General features: G+C 38.6%; 1 protein-coding gene, 1 long non-coding RNA gene and 1 other non-coding gene across 3 annotated transcripts in view; 1 reads left to right on the top strand and 2 right to left on the bottom strand.

Moving 5' to 3' along the window:
• SLC16A10 (solute carrier family 16 member 10) overlaps nucleotides 1–14989 on the top strand; it is a 114950-nt gene that overhangs the window by 65329 nt on the left and 34632 nt on the right. The window contains exons 2-3 of the mRNA XM_019967206.2: nucleotides 6330–6474; nucleotides 11426–11888. Of these exons, the coding sequence (XP_019822765.1) occupies nucleotides 6330–6474; nucleotides 11426–11888 (608 nt within the window). The remainder of the gene's footprint in view (nucleotides 1–6329; nucleotides 6475–11425; nucleotides 11889–14989) is intronic.
• LOC139184803 (uncharacterized) lies at nucleotides 6058–9595 on the bottom strand. The gene is made up of 2 exons (XR_011568320.1): nucleotides 9323–9595; nucleotides 6058–6705 (listed from the first exon to the last, which is right to left on the bottom strand). It is a non-coding gene; the product is annotated as an uncharacterized lncRNA (long non-coding RNA).
• Nucleotides 10539–10611, bottom strand: TRNAE-CUC (transfer RNA glutamic acid (anticodon CUC)). Its single transcript has one exon. It is a non-coding gene; the product is annotated as a tRNA-Glu (tRNA).

Raw genomic sequence — 14989 nt, 5'->3', positions numbered from 1 at the left:
TGGGCTGCCGTCTATGGGGTCACACAGAGTTGGACACGACTGAAGTGACTTAGCAGCATGTCTTCTTTGGACAAATGTCTATTTAGATCTTCTGCCCATTTTTTAATTGGGTTGTTTTTTTGATATTCAGCTACATGAGCTGTTTGCATATTTTGGAAATTAATCCCTTGTCAGTTGCTTTATTTGAAATATTTTCTCCCATTCTGAGGGCTGTCTTATTGTTTTGTTTATGGTTTCCTTTGCTATGCAAAAGCTTTTAAGTTTAATTAGATCCCACTTGTTTATTTTTACTTTTATTTTCATTATGCTGGGAGGTAGATCAAAAAAGATCTTGTCAAAGAGTGTTCTATGTTCTTCTCTAAGAGTTCTATAGTGTCCGATCTTACATTTAGGTCTTTAATCCATTTTGAGATTATTTTTGTGTGTGGTATTAGGAAGTGTTTTAATTTCATTATTTTACATGTAGCTGTCCTGTTTTCCCAGCAGCACGTACTGAAGAGACTGTCTTTTTTCCATTGTATATTCCTGCCTCTGTCATAGATTATGTGACCAAAAATATTAATTCTTGAATGAATCTATTACTTGGCACTGTTTTTGTAAAATTTTAACATGGCATAACGAAGAATCCAAGGTTTTATGGATTATACTATACACCATAAAAATAAAAGAGCCTGTTGTTCTCTTCTGACCCTTCCAAGTCTATGATTACTATTAATAATAGAAACTGAGAAACTGAAAGACACAGTCACTATATCCAGCATGGTAAAACTTTGTTTAAAAATTGCAAACTAGGGACTTCCCTGCTGGTCCAGTGGTTAACTCTCTCAGCTCCCAATGCAGGGGGCCCAGGTTTGATCCCTGGTCAGGGAACTAGATCCCACATGCTGCAACTAAGACCTGGTGCAGCCAAATAAATGAATAAATAGTAAAAAAAAAAAAAAAAAAGAAAACTACCCCTAATCCTCCCATATAATTTGACTAAACATCTACACAGGGTTTCCTAATTCTGTTGAAGAGCAAATATTTTCCAATGGAAGAGATACTATCTAAAATATGGAATAATAACATTCTCTCCATTCCAAGTAAGTGTTTATTATGTATGTTCTTGGCACTATCATAGGCTCCTGAGAATATTAAAACAACTAAAATATTTTTCTATCTTCCAATAATTTCCATCTAGTAATATACATACAGAAATAGAGGTCCAACCAGAGCACCATATGCTGCTGCTGCTAAGTTGCTTCAGTCGTGTCCAACTCTGTGCGACCCCATAGACGGCAGCCCACCAGGCTCCCCCGTCCCTGGGATTCTCCAGGCAAGAACACTGGAGTGGGTTGCCATTTCCTTCTCCAATACAATGTGCTAAATGTCTTAAGAGATATAGATTTCAAAAAATGTATAATAAAGAAGGGATTAAATATCTTCTGAAAATGCACCAGCTTAGAATCCCTAATCAGCAAAGTGTGTTACATACTGCTGTATCTTCTTCTCATTTGCAATACTGTTTTTAAAATGTATGTAGATGTTAGTAATAAAATTCAGATATTTTAAAATGCTAATGACTTCATAGTGGACCTCTTTGGCATTAACAGTATTTCTCAATGAACTGTACTTTTCTATATTTACTGTTGTTGTAGAGTGGCATACCTATGTATGTAATGAATTGATTTTGAGGTTGTTGGCACTTCTATAGGATTCAAGTTAGCTATTACATAAAGTCCATTTTCCCTTAAAAAAAACAAGAAAGAAAGAAAGACTTTAGAGTGCGTTTGTACACTCTTATTTGAATGTGTGTGTTTGATGTTAACAGAGAGAAACATCCAAAAAAAAGACCAGGTAGGACAATCTTTTTTATAAAGTAACAATCAAAGTGGTTAGCATAAATACAAATTCAATTCAAATCCTGTGTAACCGTTAGCAGTTATAGTAAGGTGACCATAAAAGTACAAATTAAATACAAATTTTAAAAAACAATAAATTATAAACTACATATATATCTAAAAGTAACAATCAGCTTTCCAGTTTCTCCATCCAGACCCTCTTTGTTTACTACTCCATACTAAGAACAAATCCTCATTTCTCAGCATGGCCAAAGGAAAATGCAAATCACTTGGAAGAAGTGGTTAGGTTTAATATTTAAAAAGAGTTTCCTGCATATTAAGTAAAACAAAAATGTTATAACTTGGATGTAAATGACTACAAGGACAAAATGTTTACAACTGAAAACACCCAAAGGGAAGACTTACTGTGGTTAGTTGAAGGCTGATAAATACTCTTTCGCCCTGTTTTGAGAGCTCCAACCCCCATTTCCACTTGATCTTGGCCTTTTTCACAACATCTTTGCTCTGTAATAGAACATTGGTCTAATAGCCTCAAATAAACATTTAAATATTATTTAACAAAGTTCCAATGACTTTTGGAGTGTGGTATTGTCTGGCAACTACATAAAAATTCAGAAACGAGTAAACTGTACTTGATTTGACCATTTTATTGCCAATCGAAAGGTTATTTGGTAGCTATATTTCATGGATAGCCAAAAAGTACATGCAAAGATGCTCAACATCACTATTAGGGAAATGCAAATCAGAACTACAATGAGGTATCACCTCACACCAGTCAGAATGGCCATCATCAAAAATCGACAAACAGTAAATGCTGGAGAGCATGTGTAGAAAAGGCAGTTCTCCTACACTGTTGGGAAGGTGAACTGGTACAACCACTATGGAAACAGTATGTTGTATGGGAGTTCCTTAAAATAGAACTACCATATGACCCAACAATCTCACTCCTGGGCATATACCCAGAGAAGACCATAATTTGAAAAGATACATGCACCCCAGTGTTCATTGCAGCACTATTTACAATAGCCAGGGCATGGAAGCACGTAAATGTCCATCAACAGAGAAATGGTTAAAGAAGATATGGTACATATATACAATGCAGTGTTACTCAGCCATAAAAGAATGAAATAATGTCATTTGCAGTGATGTGGCTTTACCTAGAGATTATTATCCTGAATGAAGTAAGTCAGACACAGAGAGACAAATACCATATGATATCACTTATATGTGGAGTATAAAAGAAGAGTATAAATGAACTTATTTATGAAACAGAAATAGTCATGGATGTAGAAAACAAACTTGCGATTATCAGGGGATGGAGGGATAAATTGGAAGATTGAGACTGACATATATACACTGCTGTATATAAAAGAAGAAGAACCTGCTGTATAGCACAGAGACCTCTCAGTATTCTCTAATGGCCTATATGGGAAAAGAATCTTAAAAAAAAAAGTGAATATATGTATAACTGATTGACTTTGCTGTTTGTCCAAAACTAACACAACATTATAAGTCACCTATACTCCAATAAAAAATTTCTAAAAAGAGAATTTCTTGAATTCTCTGGTAGTCCAGTGGTTAGGATTCCCCTGCTTCCATTGCAGGGGAACTAAGATCCCTCAAGCTGTGTGGTGCAGCCAAAAAAAAAAAAAAAGATGTTTGGAATTTAGCTGAGGCATCAAGGTACAGAAGCATGAAATTCAAAAGTGGGATAGTTCATGTTCAAGGATCAGTTAGAGGCTCTAAAACCCAGAAGAAGGATATTTATGGGTCAAGGAAGAGCATTTTGTGAAGATTTTTTAATGAAATTATGCTATGGCTTCCTTCCACCCAACCCCTCATGGGAAAAGTTTGGGTACACACTCTCTCACTTGATAACCTAGTGAGAGGAGCTTTAGAGGGACTACTTAGAGGTTTAAAAAATTCTCTTCAGTTAGGGGATACAGAGGACTGAGGTCTGAATCCTGTGAGAAATCCCACAAGGAGAGAACTGCATCTGGCCAGCTGCTCCCACAGCAAGAGGAGGGCTCTGTGGAACTTGCCCACACTCCAGTGTTTGTCAGGGCAGAGGAAACATGAACATTTCCTGCAGAGCAGAGGAGGCTGAGTGGAGGAGAGAGGAGCTGTTTTGATCCCTGCCCAAATAAACCGTCTAGAAGGGCAACGAGGCTCCAACAGTGAGTCTTTTAAGTGACAGCCAGAAAGCCAGGACGAGAGTGAACTGTCCTTGTCTGTGGAGCTGTAGCCAGAAGGAGCTCTGAGGTGAGACTTGGAAGAACCCATGGAAGTGCACCTGAGGGAAAGCATCCGCTTCGGACACGCCGTTCAGGCCTTTTGGCAGGACCTGTTAAGTAGGAGTCTCCTTGCCTTGTCTCCGAGCAGCCCTGTGTCTCATGCCCGCCCACTTTGGAGAGAGCAATAGCTAGGGAGGGGAAGAAGGGCCACGGAAAAGAGACAAAGCTGATCTTCCTCTCCTCCCGAGGAAAAAAGATTCTGATTACCTAGTGAAGGTTAGTTTGTAACCTAAAGCACCTGAGGCCTTCCTGCTGCTCAGCACTGGCTGCAGGGGTCAGGTGGGCCTGCTGAAGTGCTAGTGCAGTGGCAGGGAACATCTTCTCCATGCGTGCATTTTAAGGCGATAGTCGAGACAAAGGTAAAGTTGTGTTTGATTATATCCTACACTTAGTGCTTGTTCAGTGGACATAAGATTCTGTAAAAACTTTCACATTTGGTGTTAAAGGTAGACCAACACCTAGATAACGCATAAGGACTTGTTGTTCTTCTTGAAACATGCCTTGACTTCTTTGAATGTTAGCGCAATATAAATATTTGCTCTCGAATTTCTTAATGTGATTTCCTGTTTAGTGTTGGCGTTTCACTTAATTGTCAAGTACCTTCATCCAAAAATAAAGGTTAGGATGCTGTTCTTCTGGTCTGACTAGACTGGTTTAGATTGTTTCATCAACATGATAGATGACTAAAATTTTTTTGAATGAGATTAAATGATTAAAAATCAGTAACATTTTTATATAACATGGACTGAAAAAGTCATACTTCTCCTTGAGTGGGTACATCCGGGGCTGTTGTTGTGGTAATATCTGGCCCATCACCTCTCCCCCAGAGCCTGTCCACTTCTGATCCCTCCCACCAACACCTAAGCTAAGCCTGCATTGTTTGTACAGTCTCTTCATTGTGTTTTGTCTCCTTTCTGGTAAGGGAAGAAAGGAAAGAAATTATGGCTCATAAAATATACATAATTTTAAAATAACTTAAAATGTAAGAAGGCAAAGAATTAAATGAAATTGTTAGTCTGGTGAAGCTCCATTTGAATACCATTATTAGCAAATAGTCATTTGTACAGGGTCTGTCTGGACTTAACTTCCTTTGCTAAGGAAATAGAGTGGTTTACTAGTAGACTGTCAGAGCTGGGTGGAATGCTGGAGATCATTTCATTTTTTAAGACAATTTGTTGCTGTTAAAACTCTGCATTATTAAGCACTCTGTGCTATATGTGGAGGTTTAGACACATATTCTCTAATCTTTAATAATTCTGGAAAGATCTGTGTTCAATCCCCTCTCAAGGTGAGAAAACAGACTCAGAGGAAATGATTTGCCCAAGAATTTGTTGCATAGTTCAGAGCTGGGGACTTGAGGGATTTGTTTATTTTATAGCTCATGTTCACTTAGGGCTCACTAGTTCATTATACTTTTTAAGAATTCACAGACTCAGTGTCTTACAAGATCACTCATTTCTTTGGCACAAATTTATGATCATTTGTGCTCAGTATGTCTCTCTTTTGCTTTCCTTTTGTTTTTGTCTTTACAGCATCAGAACAGGAAATTATGACCTGATTCTTAAATCTTTTCTATTGTGAATGATAACATACTTTCAAAAAAGAAGATAAACTGTGTGTATGGCTTTATGAATAAAGTGAATATACAGTAACTATTATCTAGGTCAACAAATTGCCTGTGTGGATTTGGTTCCTTTAACAAAAGCACAAAGCCCAGACTCTAGGCAGATGTTTGATTCTTAACTACTGTGTCCATATAACTCCTTTTCTTCAGGTTTCACCACTGTTGAGTTCGGTGGTTATTTCTTTGCAGTTTGATCACCTGGACATGGGTTCCTAAATATATTTCAATTTTTTCAGACAGATTTCTTTCCGCAGATTAGAAGTTGCTTAAAACCATAGTTACCAGGATAGAGATTAGGTCCCAGGAGAATGTTTGATTTATTTAAGGATACAGACTTTTTTCAGAAGTTCCACTGAACACAAATAATTGCTTTGCTAATTATAATGAGTCCTTGCCAATGCTTTGATCTATGATTCAGATTTGTTGCTTATTCTAACTTTCCCCCATTCATCAGTCTGAGTAATATCTTTCCTGCACTGGTACTTTTCTCAATATGTCTTGCATTTTATGAGATAAGAACAACTAGAATTCCCCGTGTCATAATGTCCCCCATCTCCCCCTCTCTTGCAGCATGGGTTAGTTCTCTCTCCATGGGGATGATTTTCTTCTGCTGCCCGATTGTCAGTGTCTTCACAGACATATTTGGTTGTCGGAAAACAGCTGTCGTGGGCGCTGCTGTTGGATTTGTTGGACTCTTATCAAGTTCTTTTGTAAGGTAAGGACTTGGTTTCTTCATGTTGCTTTTCAAAATCTGTGAGCTATCTTCCAGATTTCCTTTCAGAAACTTTGCTGTTTACAAGGAAAAAAAGTCCTCCTTTTCAAGTGCTTAAAACTTGAAGCGTGTCACTTACGCACTGTCCACAGCAGCAAATCAGAGCTTGTAAATTTGAATGCTTTTGCTTGCAGTGCCTCAGAGTGAGATGCCAAGTCAGGGTACATGTGTTCCCTGGAGCCAAGAAAAAATATTTCTCCTTTTGTTTTTTTCCATTCACAGAAAAATCCCAAAGAACTCAGATTCTAGCAGTAAAGTTGTCTAAAGCAATGGCCTTAATTTAAGATCAACTCATTCTGAGTTCCAAAGCGTACAAGAACATATATTTTGAAATGGTTGTTCATACGCTTGATGTGAAATATTTTTATTAATGAGATCTAGACTTTGCTGTTTATTTTAATCCAGGTAGAGAATTCCTACCTGCACTTTTTTGGGGGGTGGGGGTGGGGAGGGGGAAAGAACAGTGCTGAAATTTAAAAAGAGCATGACAAAATGTAGTGATCAAATGCAGCTTAAAATAAAGATTCCTATCAAAACATTGTTCCCTGTGTCTGTTAGAAGCCCTGCAGAGGCGCTAACTGCAGAGAGCTGGTGGGCACCCTTACCGCGGAAGCACCTCTCCCTCCAGCTCCTGTTTTACCTGCAAATCCTCTTTCATTATCAGGATAATCCCCAGATAGAGAAACCCTGGTTTAATGGGTAGCTCTGGCTAACAGGCAGCACTTAACAGGAAAACCCTTAGATGATTTCCATCCTCTGTCTCCTTTTGTGGTTTATCTTCATTTCCTGTCCCTTTCTCTTCCCTAGCTATCTTTGAGCTCTAGTTGGAAAGCATTATTGTAGTTACTAGGGAAAAAAAAAAATCAAACTTACATTGCTTGCCCTGTTGATTTTTTTCTATTTTTTTAAAATTTAAATTAAAAGGGTTTTTTTTTTGCAATGTTGTGTTGGTTTCTGTTACACAACAGTGCAGAACAGCCATAATTATCCTTAGACCCCCTCCCTGTCTAGCCTCCCTACCCCCCACCCCCATCCCATCCCTCCAGGTCATCACAGAGCACAAACCTGGGTTCCCTGTGGTGCACAGCAACTTCTCACCAGCTGTCCATCTTTCACCTAAGAGTTTCTGTCTGTTGCTGCTACTTTCTCCATTCATCCCACCGTCTCCCTCCCCACTGTGCCCACAAGTCCATTCTCTACATTTGTGTCTCCATTCCTTCCCTGAAAATAGCTGCATCAATATCATTTTTCTAGATTCCATATATATGGTTAATGTACTTTATTTGTTTTTCTCTTTCTGACTTATTTCAGTCTGTATAACTAGAGGTTCATCTACCTTACTCACTCAGTTCAGTCGCTCAGTCGTGTCTGACTCTTTGCAACCCCATGAACCGCAGCACGCCAGGCCTCCTTGTCCATCACCAACTCCTGGGGTCCACCCAAACCCATGTCCATTGAGTCAGTGTTGCCATCCAGCCATCTCATCCTCTGTCGTCCCCTTCTCCTCCTGTCCTCAACCTTTCCGCACTAGAACTGACTTAAATCCGTTCCTTTTTATGGCTGAGTAACGTTGCATTGTGTGTATGCACCGTGTCTTCCTTATCCACTCCTCTGTCGGTGGACGTCTGGGTTGCTTCCCTGTCCTGGCTACTGTAAACAGTGCTGCTGTCAACACTGGGGAACACGTGTCATTTTTGATTGTGATTTTCTCAGGGTATATGCCCAGTAGTGGAGTTGCTAGGTCATATGGTAGATTTATTCCTAGTTTTTTCATATTGTTCTCACTAATGGCTGTATAAGTTCACATTCCCGCTAACAGTATAGGAGGGTTCCCTTTCCTCCACATTATCTCCAGCATTTATTGTTGGTAGATTTTCTGATGCTGGCCATCCTGACTGCTGTGAGGGAGATACCTCATAGTAGTTTTAATTTGCATTTCTCTGTTAATTAATGATCTTGAGCATCTTTTCATGTGTTCATTGGCCATTGCCCTGTTTATTTATTTCTTCGATCTTTATTTTGGCCACACCACACAGCACGAGGAAGCTTAGCTTCCAACCAGGGATTGAACCAGGCCCCTGTGTGAAAACTCGGAGTCCTTAATCTCTGGATCACCAGGGGAGTCCCACCCTGCTTATTTTTAAGTATTTAGAATCAACAGAATCCGTGGTTTACTGATTTTACCCTCACTCTCCCCACACATACCCCTTCCTCAACTCTAAAGTGAGCCTTTCTTTCACCTTAGACATTTTATTTGGATTCTAAACAATTATTTTTATTTCTCATTAGAAAATAAGTATTCCACCTTTAAAGTTGCCTTTGTTCTTGTCTTCTAAAGTTGTTTTTTAAAGAAATAAAGAACCAGTTTTGTTTGGGATAAGATTCTACTTAGGTAATTCTGTGAGATCATTTACTTTTAGTTCTTCTTTATCTCTAATACAGTATTGTGCTCTTACTGCCTCATCAGACCCCTGCATGGCCTGGAAGCCTCCAGATACCCATTGTCAGTGACCTTAGCATTTGCTGAAGTATTAACACTCAGGCTTTGGTGGAGAGAGAAACGAAGAGATAAAAAACTCATGTAACTTATTACCTAGTTTGGTAGACAAAATTCATATACACAGACCAACTTACAGCAAGCAATGTTTCTCAAACTTCTTTGACCACTGAGAAAAAAAATTATAAAATGTATTTTATGTGGTGACCTAGTTCTTTTTCTCTCTCTTCCTCCCCCATCCCCACCCCTTGAAGGGATCTTTACCTTACCACATATGTTGAACGGTGGACTGACCTTCTTTTCGTCTAGTTCAAATTCTCCCTTCTTAAGAAAGCCTTCTGTAGCAATTCCAGGGTGCTGCGTCAGTGTCTCTTCTTTGAATACTTTTCCCACACATACTTGCTATCTTACTGATTTACACGGCACTTACTCAGTTGTCAAACTTCAACAATTTGAACCATCTGTTACTAAAGTGAAAATTAGAAGTGAAGAAGGTTCCAGCAGCAGTGAAAATGCCATCACAAAGCTGATGTATTTTACCCTGTAGGAGAGATTCCAAGGCTAACCTTACCCAGCACTCCGTATTTAAATGGTGTGCAAAAGAATGTCTCTATTTATATCCATGGCTCTCTGGTTTTCCAACTGACAGCTTTACAATAATGTAGTGTAATTATAGATATTGTCATTGTTTATGACAATACTGTGCTGTCAATACTATTTTTAACATACACTTTGAAGAAGGCAGAGAAAAACGTATTTAGATTTTTCCTTTAAAATTATTAAATAAAAGTAAATTGGCACCTTAAGAAATTTGTTGCAGTTATCTGGAAAAATACTGAATGTGAAAAGACTGATGCAGAATGAGTGAAATATTATTTATATTTTGTTTTACATTCTTGTTATTTCAGGTAGGTGTCTTGTTTCACTAAGCAGACTAGAAGTAGGGCATAACCACACTTAAAGTGTTTTTTTCACCAAGTATCTGGAACATAGTAGCTGTTAAATATGTTTATTGAATAAGAGTGAGATTTTAGTAAAGAGTGATCAGAGTTAGGTAAGGTTAATTTGGGAGAATTAGGGACTGGCTCTTGAACCTGATTTGAAGATGGTTTTTACGTAGATTAATAGACGGGGAAGGGGCATCTCAGAGTGAGAGGACTGCAAGCCTACCTTAATTTTATCAGATTCTAGAGTTCCTTGTGATTACCTCAGCATATTGCTAGCTACAATTATTGTTCAAAATTTAATTATTAACCAACTTTATCTACCTTAGTTTCTAATAAAGAGCTTGCCTTTACTACTGATACACAGCCTTCTGAATTTTCAAAAGAAAAAACACTTCAGCATTCTTTTACTCCTTGTTTCAAAGAATGTAATGCTGTGTTCCTTTACTTTCTTTTTTTAAAACATTTCCTCCACTTTGCAGCCTCCTCTTGCTTCAGCCCTCTCTTTTCTTTTGTTCATTTTCTTTTTTTGTTGTTGTTGCACTGTGCAGCTTGTGGGATCTTAGTTCCCTGACCGGGGATCGAACCCAGGCTCTTGGCAGTGAGAGTGCTGAGTCCTAACCACTGGACTGCCAGGGAATTCCCTATGTTCCTTGACTTTCATCAGAAGTGTGTAATTAAGTATTTGGTTAAATATAGAATTCTTAACCTTTGATTATTTTTGCTGAGACTTGCCTGGCCCTGAAGCTTACAGACTGGGATCAGTAGTGAATGCACTTCATTTAGCAGTCCTGCGATCAGAATATGATTTCTCATTATCTTGCACAACACTGAGAACAGTGCAGCACAGGGCGAAGGTTGGTCTGCAGCCCTTAGGCCAGCAAAATGCAGCAGACGCACAACTGCCTGTCCGTGCGAACGTTCCTCGCATAAGCCTGGGGAGAAAATATCAAACGTGGCCTTCTCTTTGAGTACATTGCTGATTAATAAGTCCCTGGGAAAATTCCATTAAGGAAAAGAGTTTTCATAGTTCAATTCTCCTTTTTAAAAGCTTTTATTGAGACTAGGTGTTTCTTAGGTAGTTTAATGATTGTCAGTGTCACTGGGGCCCCTCCTGGCACCGCTGTTTATTTCTAAGTTGGGAGCATCACAGTTTTTATCCAGTGCTGCGTGGTTCGCCTGAAAGTCAATAGAAAGAGGAGCAGGGATCAAATCACTGAGGACCTTATTGATCATTTTTCACATATTAAGGCGTTTTTTATTATCTGTTCAGATGAAATTAAAATATTGTAATGTTGTATTCTTATTAAGATTTTAACCTCTTTTTGGTTAATTTTTATTTGTAGAAAATATGTTGATTAACTGAAACCCCCTTTGACCGTAAGGCTTTATTCTTCCAAGCACATGATGAAAATAATGAAAGCTGCTCTACATCTTTTTCATCTTCGCACAGCTCCATTGAGCCTCTGTACCTGACCTATGGGATCATATTTGCCTGTGGCTGCTCCTTCGCCTACCAGCCTTCCTTGGTCATTTTGGGACACTATTTCAAGAAGCGCCTTGGACTGGTGAACGGCATCGTCACCGCTGGCAGCAGCATCTTCACAATTTTGCTGCCTTTCCTTTTGAGGGTTCTGACTGACAGCGTGGGCCTCTTCCACACCCTCAGGGTCCTCTGCATCTTCGTGTTTGTCCTCTTTCTGGCTGGCTTCACTTACCGACCTTTTGCTTCCAGTGCCAAAGATAAAGACGGTACAACCAAAGGAGGCAACAGACTCTCCCTCTTTTCCAGGAGAAAGTTCAGTCCTCCAAAAAAAATCTTCAATTTTGCCATCTTCAAGGTGACAGCATACGCGGTGTGGGCCGTTGGAATCCCACTTGCACTTTTTGGGTACTTTGTGCCTTATGTTCACTTGGTGAGTACGCCGCTCTGGCTTTGCTGGTAACGGGTATTATTATTTCATACAGAAAAGCTTCTCAGAAGAGCAAGAGAGCTCAGATTGAAGTTGGCCTTAAATGCTTTCCTGGTTGTAATTCAGGGACTCTTGAAAGTCAAGGTCTCCTAAGACAAGGTCAGCACAGTCATCCGATCATTACACAGAGAATATGTTTCATGGTATGCTTTGGTATTTAACAGATCACCAAACCTACACAAATAAAACCAACTTTGTTTTTTTTTTTTAAGAACACTAAAATGTTGGAACAAATGTCATCTATACAAAAAAGCTGACAGGTCCCTTTTTGTTCAAATGGCTTATTAATCATAATCAGGGACAAAGACGGTGCAATGATTTTGTCAACACCAATAAATTATTTTTCAACAAAGGGGTGAAAAAATTAGGTAAATAGTAAAAGCCAGTGACTTGGACACAAAGAAGCACTTTGTCTACTTGTGAGATACTTCTGAAAAAATGGGAATTCCATTTGGAGGATTATTTGAGAGATGTTAGCAAGTTCCACATAACAAGAGAGAGCAAGGGTTTCATAGGAAATTAGGATTTCACGTCCTCGAGCACTTTATATTGCTTATTTATATTGCAAAGGCAAATTTCAACCTCTTCATAATAAGAGTAAGCAGTGTCTAAAGTATTTGCCCCTGGCAAAATTTGCTCAGAAGTGCTTATTATTATGTTTCTTCCTTTATTCTTGTTGTTATGACTGAAAATGTATTTATAGTTCAACATAGTTGATAAATGATAAACAAAAATGGTACTAGGATAAGTTTTTCTTTTATGTGTATACTGTGTGATTTGGAGTTTTTCTAGCTTTCAGTCTACTTTTGGATGCTTGTGCAATTTTCTTTAGTTAAAATTCTGGCGCAATTTGGCAGTGTAGTTCAGAGAATTACTGGGGTCAAGGGGTCAGCTACTAAATGACATCATCAGTCCTTTGTGGATCTAAGACAATTTGAATTCTTAATTCTCCTATTCTCTTTTTGCCAGAGGTTTTAAGGAGGCAGCTGGGGTGATTAATGGGGAGACAAGGAGAGGACTAGCTTTTAGGACTCTGAACCATGAGGCATTTTGCAGAGCCTGAGTTACTAGGTAAAATGACCTGGTATGTCACACCTATCACATATGAAGTCTGTGGCTAAGAAAACATTTGTCGTGTCCTTTTCAAAGATGAGTAGATTTTTTATAAAAAAATTCCGTTTGTTATTACAACGTGAAAACCCTTAGAGAAATCAATATCTCAACTTTGCTGCTGCTGCTGCTAAGTCGCTAGTACCTGACGTTTACCAAAGGGCAAGTGGTAGTTGATTATCTAGTTATTTCTGGTAACTTCTAGTAATGTAATTTGTAAATTAATTTACATATATTATTTCATTTGACCTTTCACAGTAAACTTGTGAGGTAGGCAGAATAAATAATATTAGCTCATGATTTACAGGCTGGAAAGCAGATCCATCATTAACAAAGATTTTGAGCAGCTTCCCCAGAATCATGGCAGAGCAGGGGCTGGTTGCCTCCTGCTGTGTTTACCTGGAGAACACACCTGGCATGGTCTTCCTCTGGTGTACACCAGCTCCCGTCCCCAGATATACCACTGGAAACCTGCATTGTATTGAAGAGGGAGTGAGTGTTCCCTAAGAACTTCCATAAATATGTTATTGGTCTTTTTCTTAAAGTAGATGAAATTTCATAATGAGTAATGAGTTAGACAGTGTTACAGTTACTACTGTCATCAGGAAGCTGTAAATCAGATTGTACACAGAACAACAAGGTCTCTGTTAACTCAGATAACAAACCAGGCCTTATTCTGCTGTCCCTCCTTCCAGGCATGTTTTCTTACAAAATGTGATACTTTTTCATTTGGGATTTTTCTCCCTTTCGAACTCTTATGGCACTAAGGCCATGGTGGAGAGGAAATACCAGTTACATGCTGGGCAGGTGGTTTAAATCTCCTGTTTGATGAGCACGCTGAGTTTGTCACTGTGTTGTAGTTTAAGGTTAGGATTAGGGATATTCGATACTCAATCCAGATTTCATGCAATGGGATACCACCTCCCTCCTTAGAGGGGGGAAAAGGTGTCTGAAGTCGTTACAAGGACTGGTAAGATGGTGTTCAATTCATGTTGAATGTTGAAGGGAAAATGCCTGTAAGGCATAAGAACCTGTGCTGAAGGAACATAAAATCTACTCTGAGTAGTAATACCGACCATTGTAGTTTATAAAGGAATTTTACAGGCATTACCTTATATAATCTTCACCACAGTGCAGCACCTGTAGAGTATCATCCGCATTTCATGAATGAGGCACTGAGAGGTATAAAAACTCGTCCAGGGTCACAAGACACAGTGACTGGCAATTATTAGTGTCATACTTTCATGCAAGAGGCAGTACTGCATAGTTAGTAAAACAGATGCTGGTTTTGTCCCTTTATACTTGGGTAACCTTAGGTAACAGACTCTAACCATCAGTTTCAACATCTATAAAATAGGGATAAATCCTTGTTGTAAGGATGACAAAAAAAGGTATGTAAAGCATCTCTCCAGTTCTGGTATAAAAATGAGAGTTATTCAAATTTAAGATGACATGATGGTGAATTGTGTGATTTTAGTGGACAAGTCAAAGGAGAAAGATGGTATCTTTTTGGAAAAGTGGTTAGTAAAAGCTTCATAGGATTGGAATTGGTCTTTAATCATGAGCTTTGCTGTTAAAACTACATCTTTAATTAGGGAACTAATTTCTCTATCTAGGTCTCTTTTGAAGGATTCAGAAATACAATGAGTGCTTTCATGGTTATGTTAAAAATTCTAAGGTCACTTGCTTGTTAGACTATGTGTGATGATTTGAGAGAAAATATGTATGCTTTGTGGCATTCTTACTCTCAGAGCAAGGTTGAAAGTTTTCTTTTAGTAGTTGACTTTTAAAAATGAAGAATCATGTTGCTTCCTAGAAGGGGTCAAATGATTCTTTTAAGCCTTCCCAGTTGTAATCTCTATTGTGAGGGTATGAATCTTTTTTCTTCTAGTTTTATTGAGATATGATTGTCCTACAGCATGTCTTAAGTTTAA

Source organism: Bos indicus, chromosome 9, assembly GCF_029378745.1.
Source record: "Bos indicus isolate NIAB-ARS_2022 breed Sahiwal x Tharparkar chromosome 9, NIAB-ARS_B.indTharparkar_mat_pri_1.0, whole genome shotgun sequence".
Classification (NCBI taxonomy): domain Eukaryota; kingdom Metazoa; phylum Chordata; class Mammalia; order Artiodactyla; family Bovidae; genus Bos; species Bos indicus.
The sequence above is the reverse complement of the archived record's forward strand: the minus strand, read 5'-3'. Positions and strand labels throughout refer to the sequence as shown.